At 36.4% G+C, this 25,502-nt stretch overlaps 1 protein-coding gene across 1 annotated transcript; it reads left to right on the top strand.

The window, feature by feature from the left end:
- The first annotated feature begins 183 nt into the window (after positions 1-183).
- LOC137394177 (uncharacterized) lies at positions 184-25,442 on the top strand. The gene is made up of 14 exons (XM_068080896.1): positions 184-321; positions 1,638-1,801; positions 2,499-2,665; positions 5,133-5,375; positions 6,453-6,669; positions 7,376-7,529; positions 12,918-13,126; positions 13,754-13,862; positions 14,558-14,779; positions 15,280-15,478; positions 19,075-19,225; positions 21,803-21,955; positions 22,561-22,754; positions 24,484-25,442. Exons 1-14 carry the CDS (start codon positions 184-186, stop codon positions 25,440-25,442), a joined length of 3,279 nt encoding a protein of 1,092 aa, XP_067936997.1.
- The last annotated feature ends 60 nt before the right edge of the window (positions 25,443-25,502 follow it).

The raw sequence follows: 25,502 nt of genomic DNA, 5'->3' as shown, positions 1-25,502 counted from the left end.
GTATGAACTCTGTATGTAAATTTTTGTAGATAAGGACTAAGAGGCTTGTCGATTTAATTGATAAACTTTGTAATTTACACAGTAGCAATCATACAAATAGCTTTTCTTTGTTAAAATGAATAATTTTTAGCTCTACTGAAACATAAAAACATTTTGTTTGCCATTTGAATAAAGATGAAGCAGATGAAGTGGCTTCCTGAGCTTCTTCCTCCAACTTGCAAGTTGATAGTCACCGCTACAGACTCCGATCTTAGTGTCAAATCTCTTCGAAAAAGGAAGGATGTCATCTTCTGTTCTTGCAGCGCTATCAGCTCCCAGCAAGTATGCTTCTATGGCTTTTTGCTATGAAACAGTTTTTCTTTAGCCAATGTAAAAAAGCATGATATTCCTGGCCATGACATTAGTATACTAGCAGAGATATCAACCAGTTTGAGCATGCCTCGCGTAAAGTATGCTTGCAGAAGAATCGCTGGCTATATTTTCTTGCACCATAGCGAATCAACTTTTGCTTGTTAAAAATTAGCTGACGTTAATACGTATCATAACCATCGGTTTTCATGGTGCACATGTTAAAAACACTCAGTTGATGATTAGACCAACACCATCAGCATTCAACCAGGCTAACACATTTCTCATGTACTCAGGCTAAGACAGTCAACAATGCAATACTCAACTAATGCAATCAACAGGTGCTCAAGTGAACATCATGAGGTGCTAAGACTAATAATCAGGCGCTTAGACTAATAATTTGACAACAGTGACACATTATTTACATGAGTGTGGCTGTAGGATTTCTATTTTTCGTTATCTTACATTGTCAACAAATTTCATTAGTCTGAAGAACTATAAAAGGAGTTGTCTACCCTTAAATAAGCTGGGAATGGGGGAAGAAACTCCTAGTTCAGCCTCTCCCACTTAGACTAGACTATAAACGAAATAGACTTGGGTGAAAGAACTTAGAGAGAACATGTTAGTTTTATGATTTGAAGATTAAAACTACTAACATAAGAAACACTCTATCAAGTTCATCATCATCATAAACTAAAACTTAACCATAACTTATGTAGCATCATCAGTGTACTCATCAGTAGTAATGTTAACTTATGTAGCATCATCAGTGTACTCATCAGTAGTAATGTTAACTTTGCTTTTGTTTTATTGAATAACACTTACACATTGCCATACGGTTATTTTAGTCAAGTCTTAAAAGTATGCTGTCAAATTGACATGTGTGATTAACAGTGACTCCTAAAAGGCAGTGCAATAATCTAAGAGCTGGGGAGTGAATATTATTTCGATATCCTGTTGAGGAGGAGACAATATTGTGACATGTGTGATAATATTTGTGATAAATCATAATATATATCTATGGGAGAGTGTTTAGCGCTGCTAAGCTATTCTAAGTAATGAGGTTCCTTAATAACCAGTCTCAAGTTTTAGTACTCGGTAAACAGGCCTGTCATCTTTACTTTCTTCTCAGCGAATATCAGAAACTTTATGATAGTCTTTTATCAGATACAAAGTTTTATTTAACATCTATCTTTTTTGTTTTTTTTGACAAGAAAGTCAATATCTCATCATTTAGTGGAGAAGTTGTCTGTTTGTATAGAAGACAACTCTTGAGTGTTTGTTTGCAGAACAAGATAGAAATACTCGAGTCATATCTACCTGTGTTGTCTCAGCCAGTCAGTAGAGTATTGGACAGTGATAGTGTGTCGCAGATTACAGAGTATAAGCTCAGCTCGTCTCCGCTTTATCTAAACATAATGGCCAACGAGCTGAGTGACATATATGTCTGTAGGTGAGTGTTCTATTTTGCCCTGCAGCACCTGATATTTGATCTACAGTAAATATCTCCTCATCATACCACATTCTTGGCATGGTAATGCTTTGGCATTTACCATAGTGCTCAGGGTTAGGGAAAGGCAGCATTTTTTCAAATTTAATTAACTTTTTGGTCAACTTAACTTCTCAGATTGTCTCAAGACTGCATCATTATCTTGTCTTTGTTTAGACTACGAATGATTTATATTTATATTTTTGAGTAGACAGTTTATAACATATACAGATTACTTCATTATTATTCAGATTACTTACTTAATTGTAGGCCCCTAATGATAACACAATGCGGTCATCTATTGGCTAATAGATTTGGCCAAGATATTCCGTTGATAAAAATTGCCATAAGTGTGAACTTTTATTTTTATCCATTTTCATTTTTTCATATAGGAAAGAACAAGGCAGCTGCAGTGCAAGTTTCAATGGCAGTATCGCTTGTACTAGCCAGATTGTCGCTGTTGATTTTTGTTTGCTGTCTCTCGACGTCTTGTGTGTCTATGTCTATGTGCTGATAATATGATGCTGCTGCGTAGAGTAAGATCATTTTGGTGTCTTTCAAAATTCATCCGTGTTCTTCTGTCTGTCTACTGTAACACTTTACATCATTTAGCTTTTGTACTTGCCTTCTGGGTCAAACTAATGCTCTGGTTCTGTTGCAGCGACATTACCGCTCACATAGATGTCTATGCCAACCTAGACAGTATCTCAAACAGCACACGAGATATGTGGACGAGTCTGGTCAAGCGTTGGGTGAGAGACTACAGTTGGAAACGGTACGAGGATGAGACAGGGCTGGAGAGCAAGACTGATCGTTTAGAGGATACAGGTTTGTAGTTGGTTTGGTACTATAAGTAACCAGCATCAGTTTGGTACTATTAAGTAACTAGTGCCAGTCTAGTACTATTAAGTATGTAGTAACAGTCTGGTGCTATAAGTAACCAGTATCACTCTGGTACTATAAGTAACAAGTATCACTCTGGTACTATAAGTAACCAGTATCACTCTGGTACTATTAAGTAACTAGTATCAGTCTGAGACTATTAAGTAACCAGTATCAGTTTGGTACTATTATGTAGCTAGTATCAGTCTGGAACTATTAAGTATCTAGTATAGGTTTAATACTATTAAGTAACTAGTATCAGTCTGGTCACCTTTTTGACCAATCACGATCAAGTAGCAGATTTTTTTATACCTTCTTACGAAACTGTGTCTATGTTTGACTAATATTTGTCCAAAGCTGTTTGTTATATCGAGTAAAAATTTTTGTGTTGTTGAGGATATACAAAGATCATGGGAACATATAGAAATGAGGATTTGCGAGTGTGACTAACTGTTAATCTTAAGATATTAATTACAGTAACTTATCTTTAATGTTATTCAATCATCCCTGCTCCAGATCCTACTTTGTTGTTTACTATCATAAGTTCACAAAATGTTCTCTTTGTATTAGCAAGTTGACCTACATATTCCAGTTTTAATGTCGAGGTCAAGTCATCGATATTTTTGAATTGAGCACATCAGTCGACTAATACTTACAATTGGAGGACGTTTCATGTTCATTTTAGTTGCTTTTTAAGACTATACTAGCTGAATGCCCAGTGTTGCGTGAGTACTAAAAAAGCTTTTGTACAAAAAAGTTTTTGAAAGAAGTTTCTGAAAGTTTGGGTAAAGGTTTTTTACCTAGTGAATTTGAGCAACTTAAGCTAATCTAAATTTTTACTTTAATAAGATTTGTTATTATAAATCAAGCCATCGTTAGGAAAAAATTGGGTCATGAGCTCTCACGCAATCATTATTTTGGAGCGTGCTACTGAAGCGCGAAGCGATGATAGCCGAAACCTGAAGCCATTAAAGGTTGGCAGGTGCATAAGTATCTGCACTGTTAGGTTAGCTGGACATGTAGTCTAGTCGTCTAGATCGCCGGTATGCAGCCTTGAAGAATTTGAGTTCAAATCTAGTATGAAGCGGACTTTTCATGCTTAAAACTTTATGGCTACAACAGAACACACAGCAGGCAGACCAAATGTCAAACACTGAGATTTATATATTTAGATGCTATATTATTTTGGCTATCAAATTTTGACTAAAACCGTCTGTGACATCGTTTTGACTCGAAAATCGTTTAGCCTGTAAATTTTTGCTATTTTTATTATAAATTGCTAAATTCTGAATTTTATCCTTTACAACTCATGATAATCAGTTACTACTGCCCCATGAATGAACTTGGACTATCCTTAGCATAGGTTCTTTTGACGTCTTCTTTGATGCTCCGAACCGGCTCGTGTAAGCAATCACACGGGCGTCTGTCACGAGCCCGCCCTACAGATATATAAGGTCTATGTATGTTTATTACTCCCATCATATCTTCTCCTTGTAGCGTCGACTGCTATGTGATAGCCTGATCATCGCCCTCCTTTGTATCGTCGGGTATTTTAAATCATTTCTGAGATTTTATGAAGCATTATAAATTATTTTTGATGAGATTCCTTTCTGCTAACCTTGATTTTTCAGCTTTCATGCATTTAGTCTTCTGTGATAGAAACTCTTTCCCAGTGTATGGTTCCTCATACATTGTGTTATTTTGCTATAATTTGATCATTTGTAGGTAGTGGAGCATCAATGGCCACCGTTGAAAGTTGTTTAACAAAAATTTGATGTTTCAAGCAGAGATTTGCTTCTAAGAACTTGTTTTAAATTGTAATTTTTTAAAATTTTTTTCCTGATCTGACCAAGTTTATATTGCAACTTTTTATCTTTCTACTTCTGATCAATAATTATTTTACAGCATTTAGATTATTTTTGACAATTGTGTTATGACATCTGATGATACAATGTGCGCTTGTAGTTTTAAGCTAATTTCATCTTTTCATAAATGTTGGCCATGTTCCATCTGATTGGTTACATCCTCTTATTCTCTCATTTTAACAAATCAAATCTGGAAGTACAACTCTAATACTCTATTTAATTATCTTCCTTTCTATGGTTTCGCTCCAAATGTTGAGGCTCAGTCTTGACATAGTTTATTAAGGAAATTAAGCTGTCGTTTTCACGTTGTTTTTATAGCAAGTGGTCGAGTCAACCATTTTATTTCTATATTTAGAAAACATCTACTTAACATTTCTTTCTTGTGTCTTAAAATGTTCTCTAAAATTATATTTAGAACTCTAGAGAGTTTTCTCTGGGTGACTGTATATTTCCATAAGTATCTAGAATGTTCTCTTGGTGACTGCATATTTATAGGTATCTAGAATGTTCTCTGGGTGGCACTATGTTTATGATTTTTTTTGTTTTAGTCATATGCGGATGGGTTCCTGATTGTCTGCGACTTCTGGCCTGCTCCAGAGATGGCCTGACAGTATCTGAAATACTGGGCACATTGTCTAGTTGCCTACGCTACCTAGGTGACAGAACTGTCACCAACTATGATTGGTGCCTCTTTTATGATGCCGCTCGACCGGCTCTCTATCAGAAACCCAATGGTTTGATCATCATCAACCATGAACATCTAGTAGAGGTTATTGACTTTCTACTCCTAGGTAAGAAAAGTTAAAAACCTTGTCACTTGCTGGAACCTGTAGCATATTATTACTGCATCACCACATTTTCAATACTATTGGAAATTAAGATGAGGTTTTTGGAGATATCTACGAGTGTTGTATCGATGCATTCTGATTTTTTTGTACTCAGCCAAATAAAAGCCCAAAATGTAATGCTCCACATTTGACAGGTAAATAAAGATACCGCTTTACCTATCATTTGAAACACCTGCCTATATTAGTTTTTGTTTGTTATATATGTAGGTGATCTACAGTAATTGCTTGTAATTTCATCGTTGTCAGCCCATACTGGTCTCTGTTGTTCTGTGTCGGTCTGTCCATTGTCTGCCCATTGTCTTTACAGGGTCTCACTTTTCTCTTACGAGTTTTTATATTGCAGATTTTTATATTTCCTCATCCTATCTTCCGTTCTGTATTCTTTTACTATTTTGTTTTTGTCTAGTTGTCATTCTGCTAACATACGCAGTTCAAGTCTGTCTCTTCTCTTCTACATATAAAACATCCCCTTTAATCTTTTTGGTTTCCAGCCAACCACCTGTTTTCACCTGCCAACCACCTGTTTTCACCTGCCAACCACCTGTTTTTCCATCCTTGCAAGTTATTCCTAATATGGTTCTCTGCATGTTGGTTAGTCATCTGCTTCTTTTCATGCCGCCTGTTAGAAGTCGGCTTTTAACAGGATTTTTATCTTCTAGACAAAATTTAGAAAGTTCTGTTGGATATAAACACTGAGTAATTTTATTGTCCGCCCCGTAGGCTATTATTTACAACTAAAAATAGCGCTGTAACATGATAATATTTCACCTTTTCTTGGCTGGTCAGATATGCCTGGAAATTGTAGTTTTAACTTGTCATGCTGTTTTTGGATTATCTAAAGTACACGATCGAAAGAGCTAGCGCCTTATTGCACAGACAAATACATATTTTGAGAAGTTGTAACTATTTTTTATTTTCTCTTGCAATAAAAGGTTGTCTCATCTACCAGAAGTTTCTACCAGATGCGAAAATCATTGTCTGAGATGTGTGACAACTCGCAAACATATTCTGTATTTACAGGTAACATAAGTCCTCCATCACTGCATGAGACGAGTGTGAGTTCACGGAACTTAGAGAGGCAGGGAGGAATGGCGAGGAAGCAATATCATGCATCCATTGCCTCCTATCTTACTAGCAAGAGAGCAGATCAGCAGCTTGCAAGAATTGAAGAGATTTTGTGGCAGTTGGAAATCTCTGGTGAACACATCAAACTCTGTGACATGCTTATGATTCCAAGGTGTGTTCTAGAAATGAAACTTTGTCATTATACCTCACTCAATTTGATGGCATATTTGAATAATGCTTAAAAAGTTGAGGTTTAATTTTCATATAGGCAGAGGTTTCGTATGATTTCATCTATTTTTCCGATGTGGCGGCCTAAAATAAAGACGTTATGAATGTTACGATTTACTAACAAAGCATCGCTAAGATCAAATTAGTTATTGGTTAAGTACTCAGCTGACTTCAGCAGAGTACTGAAGGTTCCAAGCGAAGCACTGATTTATATTATTTGTTATTCCTTTATTCTATGAATTTTATTAAATATTACAACAGATTTATAGAAAGCCGCTTAGGACAGCAACATTGGCAGCTAAATCTTTAGCAAAATTGTGACGAAAATTAAAATTCAATTCACTCGTTTACCGGAACAAACGATACTGGGTGATTGAACGGTTGGGTGATTGTACTATTTTTTGTGGCCAATAAAATTCTAGATTCATTTAAAAAGTAATCTCATTAACCAGATTCTTGCAGAAGGAATATTATGGTAAGATCAATTGATGAGAATAGGCATGGCCGCTATCGGCCACAATCCAGTACAGATGGATCATTCGATTCAGTTTACGATTTTAGGTGGTGAAATTGCTCAAACAGTTGCCTATGGCAAACACTTCTAGAGGTGATATTGTTGAGTGAAGGTCCGCTTTGTTCTGGTTTTTCAGTGTCATGGACAAGCTCTACGGCCCCATCTACTCAACATATAATCCTCTCAGGCTTGAACTTGTGCGGTTTTGGAAGCTTATCAAGGAAAAGCGTGTAGACTTGGATTCAAAGATCAGACAACAGCTAAGCGAGCAAGGATTTCAAGGATTACAGGTTATTCTAAATTATCCACATATTGATCAGTAGCCACACGTTAGATTAAGTGTTATATAATTTAAAGCTCTCGATGCTTATAATACATGTATGATATTTCATTGTAACAGTTACAGTTCTGTGGTCAGTTGGTTACAGTTTTGCAGTCAGTTGGTTTGAAGAGATAATCTGATAAATTCACCAGCTGTGTGGTGAACATTAGACTTTATTTGCTGGGAGTTAGCTCATATTACCTGAGTTGGGAAAAGACCTTGAATAAATGTGAAGGTCATTGGACCCGTGTTAACAATATTATTGCTATCGGTAAAATCCTTGAGATCTGTGCTATGTTTGTTGGAGTTGTCTTTAGTTTTTATAACATGGTATCGTTAAACACTTAAATTTTGTAGAATTTTCATCCAACATCGGTTAACATTAGCTGTAGTTGTCTGCACTTGTCACATTGTATAATGCGCGATAATTCTTTTCTGTCTTCATTTGATATTACGTTGTAATGCTGTAACATTATAACATTGTATAATGTTACAAAATTACAATGCAATTTATGAATTACAATTTTACATTCCAACATTCCATGTTGTAATGTTCTCACATTGAAATCATTTTATAGAAAAAAGTTTTACACACTCTGCTTAGTTCATTGAGGTCAGTATGAGTCTTTGTCAATTGCTAATGTTTTACACACTCTGCTTAGTTCATTGAGGTCAGTATGAGTCTTTGTCAATTGCTAATGTTTTACACACTCTGCTTAGTTCATTGAGGTCAGTATGAGTCTTTGTCAATTGCTAATGTTTTACACACTCTGCTCAGTTCATTGAGGTCAGTATGAGTCTTTGTCAATTGCTAATGTTTTAAACACTCTGCTCAGTTCATTGAGGTCAGTATGAGTCTTTGTCAATTGCTAATGTTTTACACACTCTGCTTAGTTCATTGAGGTCAGTATGAGTCTTTGTCAATTGCTAATGTTTTACACACTCTGCTTAGTTCATTGAGGTCAGTATGAGTCTTTGTCAATTGCTAATGTTTTACACACTCTGCTCAGTTCATTGAGGTCAGTATGAGTCTTTGTCAATTGCTAATGTTTTAAACACTCTGCTCAGTTCATTGAGGTCAGTATGAGTCTTTGTCAATTGCTAATGTTTTACACACTCTGCTTAGTTCATTGAGGTCAGTATGAGTCTTTGTCAATTGCTAAAGTTTTACACACTCTGCTTAGTTCATTGAGGTCAGTATGAGTCTTTGTCAATTGCTAATGTTTTAAACACTCTGCTCAGTTCATTGAGGTCAGTATGAGTCTTTGTCAATTGCTAATGTTTTACACACTCTGCTTAGTTCATTGAGGTCAGTATGAGTCTTTGTCAATTGCTAATGTTTTACACACTCTGCTCAGTTCATTGAGGTCAGTATGAGTCTTTGTCAATTGCTAATGTTTTAAACACTCTGCTCAGTTCATTGAGGTCAGTATGAGTCTTTGTCAATTGCTAATGTTTTACACACTCTGCTCAGTTCATTGAGGTCAGTATGAGTCTTTGTCAATTGCTAATGTTTTACACACTCTGCTCAGTTCATTGAGGTCAGTATGAGTCTTTGTCAATTGCTAATGTTTTACACACTCTGCTCAGTTCATTGAGGTCAGTATGAGTCTTTGTCAATTGCTAATGTTTTAAACACTCTGCTCAGTTCATTGAGGTCAGTATGAGTCTTTGTCAATTGCTAATGTTTTACACACTCTGCTCAGTTCATTGAGGTCAGTATGAGTCTTTGTCAATTGCTAATGTTTTACACACTCTGCTCAGTTCATTGAGGTCAGTATGAGTCTTTGTCAATTGCTAATGTTTTACACACTCTGCTCAGTTCATTGAGGTCAGTATGAGTCTTTGTCAATTGCTAATGTTTTACACACTCTGCTCAGTTCATTGAGGTCAGTATGAGTCTTTGTCAATTGCTAATGTTTTACACACTCTGCTTAGTTCATTGAGGTCAGTATGAGTCTTTGTCAATTGCTAATGTTTTACACACTCTGCTCAGTTCATTGAGGTCAGTATGAGTCTTTGTCAATTGCTAATGTTTTACACACTCTGCTCAGTTCATTGAGGTCAGTATGAGTCTTTGTCAATTGCTAATGTTTTACACACTCTGCTTAGTTCATTGAGGTCAGTATGAGTCTTTGTCAATTGCTAATGTTTTACACACTCTGCTTAGTTCATTGAGGTCAGTATGAGTCTTTGTCAATTGCTAAAGTTTTACACACTCTGCTCAGTTCATTGAGGTCAGTATGAGTCTTTGTCAATTGCTAATGTTTTACACACTCTGCTCAGTTCATTGAGGTCAGTATGAGTCTTTGTCAATTGCTAATGTTTTACACACTCTGCTTAGTTCATTGAGGTCAGTATGAGTCTTTGTCAATTGCTAATGTTTTACACACTCTGCTTAGTTCATTGAGGTCAGTATGAGTCTTTGTCAATTGCTAAAGTTTTACACACTCTGCTCAGTTCATTGAGGTCAGTATGAGTCTTTGTCAATTGCTAATGTTTTACACACTCTGCTTAGTTCATTGAGGTCAGTATGAGTCTTTGTCAATTGCTAAAGTTTTACACACTCTGCTCAGTTCATTGAGGTCAGTATGAGTCTTTGTCAATTGCTAATGTTTTACACACTCTGCTTAGTTCATTGAGGTCAGTATGAGTCTTTGTCAATTGCTAATGTTTTACACACTCTGCTTAGTTCATTGAGGTCAGTATGAGTCTTTGTCAATTGCTAATGTTTTACACACTCTGCTTAGTTCATTGAGGTCAGTATGAGTCTTTGTCAATTGCTAAAGTTTTACACACTCTGCTCAGTTCATTGAGGTCAGTATGAGTCTTTGTCAATTGCTAATGTTTTACACACTCTGCTCAGTTCATTGAGGTCAGTATGAGTCTTTGTCAATTGCTAATGTTTTAAACACTCTGCTTAGTTCATTGAGGTCAGTATGAGTCTTTGTCAATTGCTAATGTTTTACACACTCTGCTTAGTTCATTGAGGTCAGTATGAGTCTTTGTCAATTGCTAATGTTTTACACACTCTGCTTAGTTCATTGAGGTCAGTATGAGTCTTTGTCAATTGCTAATGTTTTAAACACTCTGCTCAGTTCATTGAGGTCAGTATGAGTCTTTGTCAATTGCTAAAGTTTTACACACTCTGCTCAGTTCATTGAGGTCAGTATGAGTCTTTGTCAATTGCTAATGTTTTAAACACTCTGCTCAGTTCATTGAGGTCAGTATGAGTCTTTGTCAATTGCTAATGTTTTAAACACTCTGCTCAGTTCATTGAGGTCAGTATGAGTCTTTGTCAATTGCTAATGTTTTAAACACTCTGCTCAGTTCATTGAGGTCAGTATGAGTCTTTGTCAATTGCTAATGTTTTAAACACTCTGCTTAGTTCATTGAGGTCAGTATGAGTCTTTGTCAATTGCTAATGTTTTAAACACTCCGCTCAGTTCATTGAGGTCAGTATGAGTCTTTGTCAATTGCTAATGTTTTAAACACTCTGCTCAGTTCATTGAGGTCAGTATGAGTCTTTGTCAATTGCTAATGTTTTACACACTCTGCTTAGTTCATTGAGGTCAGTATGAGTCTTTGTCAATTGCTAATGTTTTAAACACTCTGCTCAGTTCATTGAGGTCAGTATGAGTCTTTGTCAATTGCTAATGTTTTACACACTCTGCTTAGTTCATTGAGGTCAGTATGAGTCTTTGTCAATTGCTAATGTTTTAAACACTCTGCTCAGTTCATTGAGGTCAGTATGAGTCTTTGTCAATTGCTAATGTTTTAAACACTCTGCTCAGTTCATTGAGGTCAGTATGAGTCTTTGTCAATTGCTAATGTTTTACACACTCTGCTTAGTTCATTGAGGTCAGTATGAGTCTTTGTCAATTGCTAATGTTTTAAACACTCTGCTCAGTTCATTGAGGTCAGTATGAGTCTTTGTCAATTGCTAATGTTTTACACACTCTGCTTAGTTCATTGAGGTCAGTATGAGTCTTTGTCAATTGCTAATGTTTTACACACTCTGCTCAGTTCATTGAGGTCAGTATGAGTCTTTGTCAATTGCTAATGTTTTAAACATTATTAAAACTAATTCTTTACTTAAATACTTACTACTCTAGTCTTTTTAAATAATTTCATCTAAAGTGGCGCGCGAAATAAGCTGGACTTTTTGTTGGAAACCTAAAATTTTCATTCACAACGTTGTTAATCATTGTGAATTTAGTGAATAGCAATAAATTATATATTAAATTAATTCTCATTGCGTCCTGATTTCAAATATGTAAACCAAACAAACATGTGAAAATATGTTTTTGGATGATTATGTAGGCTAAATTCTGAACATTGATTTCTTTAATGGTTGAAGATAACACTCTGTACAGATATGATCACGCTGCATACATTTCTATTTGCTTATTTCAAGTTACAGTAGACACTCCTATAACATAAATTCTACATAACGTAAAGAATTTATGTGAATTATGTAAAATAAGAAATTCCATATAACTTCAAGCGTAAAGTCGATGCAAGTTCTCAAATTCAATTTAAATAATGAGAGTCCCATAGCCTTAAAAATGCTCACCTTGCTCACCTCATCTTCACTCTCACACTTGAGAGAGAAGATAACATACAAGCTTACCTCTATTATATACTCGAAGAGGTAACTGCGCAATTCTTCAGAAATATTTAGAGGCGGTAGATTGGTAAAGTTACTAGGGTCAGCCTACCAATCTGAATACCAGTTGGAGTCTCCCTATAAGCTATCCTTTATCCTAAACTTTAATCCTGGCGACAGATAAATTGACATACAACGTTCATATACTAAATATATATTATTGTTTACGTTATTTATACATATATAATGTTTAATATTAATTTTCGTTGCAGCATAGACCATGCTGACTAGAAGAAAGTAAAAAATTGAATATGGTGTACATTCCTCGTAACTTATCATACAATTACCGTAATCACGAACCCTAAACCGAGTGAAAGTGATAAAAAAAAGAGAAGTTGTTAATACAAACCATAAATATCACAATATACTGTACAATCATTAAATTAAAAAGATAAATTTAGTCTTTCCTATTTGAAGGGCCAAACGGGTGAGTTTAGGATGATCTTGGAATGAATTAGGCAATTTGCATGTAATTTACAGTTCGTATAACGTAAATTCTCTGTAATGTAAACATTCCCGGAACGTATTATTTACGTTGTAAGAGCGTCTACTGTATATACATGTATATGACTGCCTACTTATTAAAACTTGTCACATTGCACTGTATTATTGTATTATATGTGCTTCGCATAGTAAATTGTGTCATTTCACAAGAGATCCTTATACCTACTCTTTCTATGTTCATAGAAACCTGTTGTGGTTGAAGATGAAAACCTGCTAATGTCTGAGCAGCAGTCTACAGTCTATAGTCAGTTTTCTGAGACAGATGTTAGGCACAGCGTACAGAGGCCCGCAACAAGACACGGGACAAGGGCTAAAAGTGATGCTTGGAATAGAATTAATAAAGCTGACCAATTGACCTCTAATTCATCAAACAACGACGAGAGTGGACTGAGGTGATTAGATCTCTTTCCCTCTTTGCTCTGTTTACATCAACGGCTTGAGTCACAACTATGACTCACTGGAGTAAAACTATGCATCATTTAACTGGTTAAAAATATAAACACATTTTTGCGACATGATCTTTTGCGACATGTTTGAAATTATGTCACGATTTTCTCAACTCGCGATTAGTTTTGAGATACCGTTGAGCGGATTTTCTTTTTTGTATGAGTCTTTGTGTCTATAAAACAATATTAATGATGCTGATAATAACTTATGTGTAGCATTCACCCACCTCTAAAAATGACCCATGTGTAGCATCCACCCACCTCTGGAAATGTCTCACCTTTAGCATCCACCAACCTCTGGAAATGACTCATGTGTAGCATCTACCCACCTCTGGAAATGACCCATGTGTAGCATCCACCCAACTCTGGAAATGACTCATGTGTAGCATCCACCCAACTCTGGAAATGACTCATGTGTAGCATAACCCAATTAATATCATTCATTGTATATATGCAAGTTCATACATATTGTCTATTGTACATAGGCAGTTTATACACTTTTACGTACAGTACATATGTATATATTGCTCTGCTGTGCTAACTGTGATGTGCAATGATATTTTTATTTCATAGAGAAAAGATGACAACTCTTTCCTCTAGAGCATCACAGTCTTTCACTGCCTTAAGCCATGAAGGTCTTATATCGTCAGCTGACCTTCCAACCAGCCGCTCTATAAGTGAGGTGTGTATTTTGGGTATTGTGTAAACACAAGGGCTCTATAAGTGAGGTGTGTATTTCGGGTATTGTATAAACACAAGAGCTCTATAAGTGAGGTGTGTATTTCGGGTACTGTATAAACACAAGGGCTCTATAAGTGAGGTGTGTATTTCGGGTATTGCATAAACACAAGAGCTCTATAAGTGAAGTGTGTATTTCGGGTATTGCATAAACACAAGGGCTCTATAAGTGAGGTGTGTATTTTGGGTATTGTATAAATACAAGGGCTCTATAAGTGAAGTGTGTATTTCAGGTATTGCATAAACACAAGAGCTCTATAAGTGAGGTGTCTATTTCGGGTATTGCATAAACACAGGGGCTCTATAAGTGAGGTGTGTATTTCGGGTATTGCATAAACACAAGGGCTCTATAAGTGAGGTGTGTATTTCGGGTACTGTATAAACACAAGGGCTCTATAAGTGAGGTGTGTATTTCGGGTATTGCATAAACACAAGGGCTCTATAAGTGAGTTGTGTATTTCGGGTATTGTATAAACACAAGGGCTCTATAAGTGAAGTGTGTATTTTGGGTACTGTATAAACACAAGGGTAGTTATTTTCATGCATAAGGGAAAAATAGGTTGGCTCAAAGATTTTGTTAAAATGACAAGCTGTCTTATCACATGCCGTGTTCTTATTTTTCCTTACCTACAAATACAGTCTGGAAACTCGGATGATATTGCTAGAGCAACTACAGCGGCAATTTCAGTCACCGGGAGTTCCACGCTCGAGGAGTCAAACACCGACACTCTGATAAACAAAGCTGTAAGTTTTTCAGAGGCCATGAATTTTGGACTGACCTGTGCAAAGCTGCTGATCACTTATGATGGCGGAAGCTTCGGAGAGGAAGTTCTGCAAAGCCTAGTCATCTCAGCGAAACAGGTAGTTTTCTATGCAAATTTACTTTGTGCAAAATGTGAACGTGTTATGTTTGAAGATGGAGAGGTCAGTGTTTAAAATGTTTAGTAGAAAAATTCATAATAAGGAAAAATAACAAACAAATGGTTGCTGAACATTTATCCATGTTGGCTACACGGCAGGAGACCAGATAACGAAACGGGCGAGTTACAAGAAGGCCAGACGACAGAGTCAGTCAGCCTAGGTTTTCAGACCCTAAGTAATAAACGTAAAAACTCATAGAGCAATGTGTGACCTTGACACAACAAGTTGGCCAGCTTACATTATTCTCTTACCAAAAAGTTAATAAATTATATATAAAGACCGTCCATCTGCCTTTCTGTAGTTGTACTAAAATTCAACGTATTCCGCAAAGCTGCCATCGATTTACCACTTCTCTCTTGATACACTGTTCTTCTGAAAACATTGGCCGCACCTGCTGCCATTCGTCAAGCAGCCGTTCTTCACAGAACTATCTATTACAGAAGTATCCACTTAGGAATGAGGAGCTCTATATTCTGTGTCACGTGTATGAGACCCTTTCATCCCTCAGTAATGAGAGACAGGACTATCAGCTAGCCTTGGATCAACTCTTTAAAGCCCACGAGTGCATATTGGATATGGGTGATGCAGACAGTGATGAGACAGGGTACTATGATGACCTACTTCTGTCTTATATTAAGGGTGAGATACTACCTTTGATGGTGACCCACAAGTCTGTGGCTACTACTTCTGTTGTATGTCTACACTATGGATAGAGATACTCTTTTCACTGATGTTTACCTTTCTTTTGAGTTTCTACGAGTTGACCTAGATGTTCATTTACACTGTCATGATCCTCGGCAAAATGAAACAGAAAAAGTCCATACCAATGTGCTGAAAAAATCGTCTAGTCCAGTTTGTATATCTATCCAGCGATGAATGTGATGCAACATGGCTAGAAATGTAGATTAAGTTGCATTTAAAACTTGAAACTTAAACTCAAGTCAGGCTATATTAACCTGCTGCCGGTAATACAAGTAACCCGACCACCTGCAAATTGGTCGCAGCGATGACGACTAAACCATCCCCTCCATACAAATGGGAGGATGAACTGGGCACCCTTACGGAACCAAAAATATCATGTAAAAATACTGTGCTATACCATTGATGTACCGTGGCAGCATCTATCATCAAATACTAGCAAATTCATATCACCTGCTACTAAAATGATGTGTTCAAACAGCATATCACCACTTACACTGACTTCACTCACTGCAAATTGCTAAAATTGCAGAAATGATTTGGAATATAATTTAGAATAAATTACGTGATTTAAGAATTTAATTTAGCAAATAAGTCATGAATGGGGCTTAATGAAGTAATCTTTATTAGTAATGAAGTAATCTTAAGTAGTAAACACATGGCTGAAAATTTAATTACCAAACAGCGGACAGTAATGGTAGGAATTTAATTCGTCAAATTCAACCATTTGCTATTTTTAGCTTTCACTAGTTTTACAGTTTCATTGTTTATGTGATGAGTTTTTGCTATTTTTAGCTTTCACTAGTTTTACAGTTTCATTGTTTATGTGATGAGTTTTTGCTATTTTTAGCTTTCACTAGTTTTACAGTTTCATTGTTTATGTGATGAGTTTTTGATATTTTTAGCTTTCACTAGTTTTACAGTTTCATTGTTTATGTGATGAGTTTTTGATATTTTTAGCTTTCACTAGTTTTACAGTTTCATTGTTTATGTGATGAGTTTTTGCTATTTTTAGCTTTCACTAGTTTTACAGTTTCATTGTTTATGTGATGAGTTTTTGATATTTTTAGCTTTCACTAGTTTTACAGTTTCATTGTTTATGTGATGAGTTTTTGATATTTTTAGCTTTCACTAGTTTTACAGTTTCATTGTTTATGTGATGAGTTTTTGCTATTTTTAGCTTTCACTAGTTTTACAGTTTCATTGTTTATGAGATGAGTTTTTGCTATTTTTAGCTTTCACTAGTTTTACAGTTTCATTGTTTATGTGATGAGTTTTTGCTATTTTTAGCTTTCACTAGTTTTACAGTTTCATTGTTTATGTGATGAGTTTTTGCTATTTTTAGCTTTCACTAGTTTTACAGTTTCATTGTTTATGTGATGAGTTTTTGCTATTTTTAGCTTTCACTAGTTTTACAGTTTCATTGTTTATGTGATGAGTTTTTGCTATTTTTAGCTTTCACTAGTTTTACAGTTTCATTGTTTATGTGATGAGTTTTTGATATTTTTAGCTTTCACTAGTTTTACAGTTTCATTGTTTATGTGATGAGTTTTTGCTATTTTTAGCTTTCACTAGTTTTACAGTTTCATTGTTTATGTGATGAGTTTTTGCTATTTTTAGCTTTCACTAGTTTTACAGTTTCATTGTTTCTGTGATGAGTTTTTGATATTTTAAGATTAAGATTTAGTAATTTCGGTCGACCCTCGCTATACGAAATTAATTCGTTCCGGTGATGGCATCGTAAGGCGAAAATGTCATGTAGAGGCGTATAGAAACCCATAGTAGGCTATTATTCAATGCAAACACCCCTTGGTAAAATCATCAAAATATTATGTAAGTGCTGCACATATTAAAAATTAGTAACGAAATAGTACGTTAACTTTAGTAGCTATAGTTACCTACATTAACTTTAGTGTATTTACTGGTCATCATCTGCAATAAAATGTAGCATTATGTACTATGAGCAGTGCGTGCTGTAGGAAGTTCTTACCTTTAAGACAGAAAAATAGCAAACTTTGAATTTAACTCAAACGAATTTAGTTTGCTAAACACATACTTGAAGCTAAGTTTTAGTATGTATTTTACTAAACTTCAACTTTTTCGTCGCTAAAATTTTGTCACCTATTTGTTTCTGGTTTCATTTTCCCTGTAGCTTATAACAAATAACATTAAACTGAGAGAGCGCGAGCATCATATCCTTTTTAAGTTTTGTGAGAGAAATTTTGATGAATAGAATATCGGCATCTTCCTTATTCCAACTTATTCAGCACACCAACTCCCAAATTTGAATTTCGAGAGAATTTTTTGTTGATGTCGTGTGGCGAAAAAAAATTCGTATGGCAGGTTGAAAAACCGTAAGGTGAAAAACTGTAAAAGGGTAATTGTAACCTGGGGTACAAGGTATATTATAAATGGTTTAATAATATATACAGCAATTTTATCATAACGACCACTAAATTGTTTGATTGATTAATGAAAGCAATGATGACCATTAGCGATGATGATCATTAGCTATGACCACCATTAGCCATGACGGTGATTAGCGATAATGATGATTAGCAAGGAAGAATGACTAGCCCGACTGTTGGAAAGGCCTACAATTGACAAGCCCCTCTATCGCCGGCAGGAGGCCAGTGGCAGGAAGTAGCTCTTCAAACTGCCAGCCTGATACAGGCCCGAAAGTTCTCCAGAGATGATCTGGCATTTGCAGAGACCGAGATCTGGCACCTAAAGTATGAAGCATATACATGTAGCTCTGGTTTCAGCTGATCTCTTCTTTCTACGCTGAGTAGACAGCTGTCAGGGCCTCCACTGGGGGAAGAGTGTGGCGGAAGATCACCAAAACCAGGGCCGGCTGCCTAGCTGACCTCAAAGCCCCCTGTCACGACTGAGCCGAGCCTAGCCTTGGCAGAAGACACAGCCGCTAGTGAGACTGTTGGTCGAAGGTCGGCTTCTGAAACCAACATGCTACCGATTTACCAATAGGGCCGAGCCAGCCAAGGATGAGAGAGTGTATAAGGAGCCCAGATGAACCACGGCAGGGAGAGATCCCTGGCAGTCTCCTGCATGCTGTTCAGTATATGCACACACATTGAATTGCTTGTATGCTTATATATATTATTAAATATATATTTCTGCCTTTCACTTAGCGGTTTTGATTCTTGTGGAGTAGTAAAGGGAACATGGCGGTTTCTTTTACTCAATGACGGTCATTAGCGACTATGACCATAAGTTATGATGACCAGTTATCATAGAACTCGGACTATATAAATTGCCAAAGCTGCTAGAATTGTGCTCGCTAATAGTTTGTTTATTCAATTAAAAGCCTTTCGGCGACGATTTCGGTGTGCATGCACGGCTCTGACAATTCTGTGAATTTCGGCCGAATAATTTTGTGTGTTTTGTTCATTTTGTGATTTTGGCTGAAACCAACAAAAAAACCGGCACTTGTGGCCGTACCTTTACACCACCTACTGTCATGCTTCAGTCTTAACTTATGATGATTACATGATATGGTGAGTCCTTCACTTATACAGCCAAGCTGAAGACACATCTTAGCGCAGTGCTCATTTCATCCGGCGACCTGCTTCTCGCTCAAACCTACATCGATGAGGCGCGGATGGCCATGGAGGAGATTAGCTGTACTTCAGGAGTCATGTACACTCTCTACAACTTGGCGCTGCTCAGGTATGATATAGTAACTGTCTTGTATTGGCTATGGTTGTTGGGCATCTGCAAGGACCAGAGTTAGATTATCTCTATATACTCGCCAGTTTATGTAATGTAAAATCATGATATAAGAATGTATTGTATATCATGCGTATAGTGATTCTTTTCACTGGGTTCCTGGTGACCTTACTAATAATATTTACTATAATAAGAGTCGTGTCCATCCAATCATCCTAAGCCGTAGATGGAGGTTGGGAAAAAATACTGCATCATGTGGAATTTGAAATTTCGTGACTCTCAGCATGGTAGCTAAGACTCTAACAACGGCTCCAATTGTACGTATAGTTATTCCATCTGACGATCTTTCACAGCGCGCTGCCAGGTTGCTAGAACTAATAATAATCAAAACAGTACTAATCAGATTAAGGTAGTTTAACGACAATCTGAGACACAATCCTTATGTTTCGATGATCGGCGCACGATGTGCATTTCTTTGTGCAAATTTAGTGTTTCAATGAACATCTGCACGATTCAATGTCAGCATTCAATGTCAGCATTTAATGTCAGCATTTAATGTCAGCATTTAATGTCAGCATTTAATGTCAGCATTTAATGTCAGCATTTAATGTCAGCATTTAATGTCAGCATTTAATGTCAGCATTTAATGTCAGCATTTAATGTCAGCATTTAATGTCAGCATTTAATGTCAGCATTTAATGTCAGCATTCAATGTCAGCATTCAATGTCAGCATTCAATGTCAGCATTTAATGTCAGCATTTAATGTCAGCATTCAATGTCAGCATTTAATGTCAGCATTTAATGTCAGCATTTAATGTCAGCATTTAATGTCAGCATTTAATGTCAGCATTTAATATCAGCATTCAATGTCAGCATTCAATGTCAGCATTTAATGTCAGCATTTAATGTCAGCATTTAATGTCAGCATTTAATATCAGCATTCAATGTCAGCATTCAATGTCAGCATTTAATGTCAGCATTTAATGTCAGCATTTAATGTCAGCATTTAATGTCAGTAGTTAATGTCAGCATTTAATGTCAGCATTTAATGTCAGCATTTAATGTCAGCATTTAATGTCAGCATTTAATGTCAGCATTTAATGTCAGCGCTTGACTCCATAGGTAAAATATTAACCTAATTAATGACCCTATAAATAGCTACGCAGTCTTGTCACATTTAGCTTGGCAGCATTCGTTCGGAACATTGGGGCTGCTCAAATTGAAATAAAAACTATCGAAGCTTGAAAATGTTTAGAATGGAATAGCCTGCGTGATGTTTTAATACGTATCGTTCGCTAGTGCCGTTTTCATCATTCGCAAGCATGATGATGAATTCGATAAAGTTTTCCGAGTAGCAAAACCCGCTTAGTTTGCCGTTTCATGCCGTTTGCAATTTGCGGATAACTTACGGACTGGCTCAAACTCGCGCATCATGCGAGTCATGGAAACAGTGTATGTTGTAATTCTCTATATTGTTCACAACTTGCTTTATCTTCGCGTGTTAACATGAAATAAGCTGCACGCGTATTTTATGTAGCCATGCTAACAGGCCCGTATTCCTTGGGGCGGCTGGCCGGCTGAGCCGCCCCATCTTTTTTAATGATTTTCGGCGGCTATTCATTACTAGCCGCCTAACATTTGCCACCCCAACTTGCAACCAGGGAATACAGGCCTGTATGCTAACATACAGCATTTTTTATACTTCTTTTCAGCTCAACTTTACACAATGCTATAATCATGGCATCACCTTCTGGTAGCATTAGCTAATAAACTTGAAGAATGAGCTAAAGGAGGTTTTTATTTTCAAAAAGTTAAAATCGTGTTTTTCTCGCTGTCTCTTAGTTGGCAGGATTTTATTTTCCTATAATTTATAGGCATTTTATTGTTGTTACAATAACCTTTGACACCAGCTCATATTTGCTCATTTATCATATCAATAAGTCACTCAGCAAGAGGGGAGGAAGGACAGTCACTTAAGTGCAGTGATAATAACGCAGTTGGATAAGGCCATTAGTTTTGGAGTTATCCCCTCACAAAATGTTATTGATGACATGGAATCCAGCATGTCTTCATTAGAAATATAATCACATTAACAGTCGTATTACCTTTTATCACATACTGATATGTCTCTCAGACTATACTAATATGTCTCTCAGACTATACTGATATGTCTCTTAGACTAGACATTCTCTTTACATACCATTGCCTTTTTTTCTTATTATACTTTAATATCGATGTCAGTTCTGTATAAAAACGATTGTATATTTTGCTGGTTATTCTCAGTCCTCAGATGTTAGTGCACTTATTATAACATAACTTCTAAATGCTACACAAAGCTTCTGATTTGGATCTCACGAGCATGTTCAAAAATCTTTTGTAAACAACTTTTGAAAAATATAAAAATTTGTGAAATTTTTTTTTTACATTGTTCTCGTAAAAGATAATTATAACCAGACATTTTAGTCACGACATACTTGTAGCAAGTCATATTTGAACTGCTTTCCGCTACTGGCATGTAGACCTTAGCATGTGTCCAGTGGTTCCTTATTCATTCTGTCTTATTCTATTCACTGCAGGGGCATTCAACAGGACTATGTAAATTCTACCAACTACTTGCTCAAGTGCCTCAACTACTTTGAGCAAAAATTTGGTACACTGCATCCAGCAGTAGCAGAAATCAGTCACAGCCTTGGCAAACTTCTTTCTGATGATGACAATGTTGAGACCAGGTGAACAGTGTTAAGTGCCAAGTTTCTTACATCATTCCCTCTATCCTGTGGCCTCGACCTCTAGCGAGCTACTGATCTCTACTTCTCCACGTGATTAAATTGTTTCTGAAGTTACTGAGTGCCTTTTGTATATACTGGATACATTTATGTATACATACATGTATTTGGAGTTACGTGTATACGGAGTTACGTGTATACGGAGTTACATGTAACTCCATGTATGTATACAGACTTGCGTGCATACGGAGTTATGTGTATATGGTATTACGTGTATGTAAAGTTGCATGCATGTGAAATCGTGTGTATATGAAATCAGGTGTATTTGGAGATACGTGTATATGAAGTTATGTGTAGGTATATATGGAATTACGTGTATACGGAATTGAAGTGAAGTGCAATACCTATAGTGCTGAGAAAGAATAATGGGGAGTTTCACTTACCCTGACCAATACAAAGTAGTGTTCATGCCTAGGATTGAACCACAATGTGTACTGTATTTGTTTCTACACTGTGGAAGCTTGTAGTATGAGGGTAAACTGTTTACTGTGTATATACATGTATATAAATGTCATGATTTTTATGGAAAGTTTTACTCTACATTTCAGTGACTTGAGTTTGGCCGAAGAATACCTTTGGAAAGGTTTAAACATTAGGAGAGAAATAAATACTGGCAATCTGGCAACAGCTGAAAGTCTTTTCCAGCTTTCTTTCCTCCTACAAAAGCAAGGCAGCAAAACAAGAAAAAAGGAAGCATTGGAACTCTTGCAAAACTGCCTCGATATTCGCACGAATAAGCTTGGTAAAATGTTTCACTTGTTTTGTTATCTGCTATCAGTTGGGATGCAGAAATAATTATAGATTTATTATATCTTCAATTTGATTGTAACTTGCGACCTTGTTTTATCCATCACATTTAAATAGCATTTGCCATCCATCTTCAATCTGAATCACCGAATTGATAGTTATGGAACTACAAGCAACCAAAGTGTTTCTGTGGCACAAATAAAAAATTTCTGTTATTTTCTAACCAGGCCGCAAAGTAACTATGGGGATATGTTAAAAATAACTGCTGGGTGGAGCTTTGCTAAAGCTGACAGAGGTGGTAGTGGAACAGTAGTACGCCTACTGCATACAGCACTGACTTGGCTCATGGCAATTCTTGGCGCCGATAACTTTACGTCGATGCACACATTTAATATTGCAAACGTTTAATATGTACCCATTTAATTTAAATGATGTTTAATGTTTGATTATTTAATAAAATATTCAAATTAAATATTTAATTTAAATTAACACATTTAATTAATTTTTAATCATTAATATTTAATTATTCAATCACAAATATGCACATATATCACATATTTAATTTAATATTGTTCTTAGCAAATTGTTGTCAACAGCTACTAAAACCTCCGGCCCTGTTATTACTAGCTTGATAGGATGCCTTATAAGAGATATAGGATCCTTATACGTACATCCTTTTATAGGATGCCTTATATACCTTATACCTTGGTAATCTATTTCATCAGTTTTTATGTAAATACAAATCTATACAATCTTAAAACTTATCATTTAGATAAAAAAAATATATTAAATCTTTTTGGATTTGTGGTGGCTAAAGTTGATACAAAAATACACCAATGAATTAACATGTCATTGTTTTAAGCGTGCTTTACTGCCCATATGGTACAACTTGTCAATTCTCATTTAGGTCACACAGCAGTAGAATTTGAACTAAATAAACAAAGGTGCTGACTATAACATTACATTTATTAACTTGTATTGGCCTTTAGCACCAAGCTCAGAGCTAAAACGTTATAGCAAACTCAATAGTTAGATGTTCTCCTTATGCAGATAGAGTTGGCTGATGGATTATGGAATTATCCCCCTGCTTCTTGAATTCCCCTTCATCCTATGCTAATATGCTGGTCATGCTTTACTGAAGCCATTGAAAGCAAAGGCTATGCTATAGGCCACTACTGTGTCATAAAACAACAGATTATGCTTATCATTGTAGTTTACACTTTTCAATTTTTAAACCTTTATTGTTGTCTTCAGCAAACTAAGCCATCACACCACCCATATGACGTAAGTACAGAAAGCTTGCTAGACGAGACCCTCATAAGGTGAAGTTTAAAATCTTGTCTAATTTTTCAGTTTGCAAGATTGAAGTTGCCACATCTTTAGCATGCGAGGCATTACTCCGAACCACAAAATGTAAATGATGGGTCACACAGGACATGCTATGTTATATTGTTAACTGATCAGCAAAGAAAAACTTGCTAGCTTCATACATAGCAGCCTAAATACACAGTAATCTCATTAGAGTGCTACTATGATTTTTTGTATATGAACAGCTATATAAACTCTCAAATGTGCTAAACTATTCCCAAACATAGAAAATAAATGATTGCTACTTCACAAGCTGGGCTCTCCAGATTAATAGGAAATAGTAAATCAACATGGCTAACGAAAACAGACTTTCAGGCACACCCTTGTCAAATATCAAGTGATTTTGTTTGCTACAGGTAGTGGACATGAAGCTACAAGAACTGTGATATACCTTCTCAATGACCTAGAAATATCTTTGCAACTCGGACAGTTTGAATTTGGTGCTGCTCAACCCGTAGATAATCGCTCATCAGTTCATCCTTTCAGCCAGCTGAGCATGCATGAAAAAGCTTTGCTTGAATACAACCAATCAGTCACAAGAAAACAGCGACCACCTTCACAGAGTTCCCGAAGCGTTATTATCCGACCACAAAGTGCCTTCAATGTTGAAAAGCCACGAAATGAAAGCAGACTTCAAAAAGCTTTTGCCAAGCGGCCCAAGACTGCACCAACTCTTCTACAGAGACCGAAAACTGCCCCCATCAGAGACACACCGTGTGATACAGGACTAGGAGATGGAGATGCAGTCAAACTAGTTCCAAGTAAAAAAGTGGTTGACAGTCAAAAGTCAAGCGTTGCTAGCAGCCCAAGAACATTCCGGAGTTATACCAACGATTGTACAAGTGTAAGTAGGATGACTGATCATTCAATAAAACAGTCAGTTCTTAAAAAGTACTATCCTGAAGATCGTCATGACCCTAAGCTCTCTAAGCAAGGTCGCACACCAACTGAGAGAGTCGCCTCCTCTATGGCTAAAGTTCATAAGTGCCATGACATCGGGGCTCACACTATACATGAGAAGCTTCGCACAACAACCTTGGGACCAAACAGCTCAGTCATTAGCGTTGCTGGTTACACAAGACCTAGCAGAATTGTAGAGCCACTGCACAAGGCTGCCTGGTACCATTCTCCTAATCATTACATCACATATGAGAAACCACATATCAACCCGAGAGTATACGCGCAGCGAAAACACAAATTGATGCACCAGCGGTCTCACAGCGCGCCTGTTCGATCACGATACCTTCAGGACCACACCAATGCGATAAAACACATAGCAAAGCATGAGAGTGCTTACATTTTTGGTATAAACTAGTATTTAGTAGTGGACATGGAATGATTTCTAGCAATTTTACTAAGTCAGTTGAGTCATTTC

This window comes from Watersipora subatra, chromosome 4 (genome assembly GCF_963576615.1).
Source record: "Watersipora subatra chromosome 4, tzWatSuba1.1, whole genome shotgun sequence".
NCBI lineage: Eukaryota > Metazoa > Bryozoa > Gymnolaemata > Cheilostomatida > Watersiporidae > Watersipora > Watersipora subatra.
Note: the sequence above shows the minus strand (reverse complement) of the source record. Positions and strands in the feature narration are given on the sequence as shown.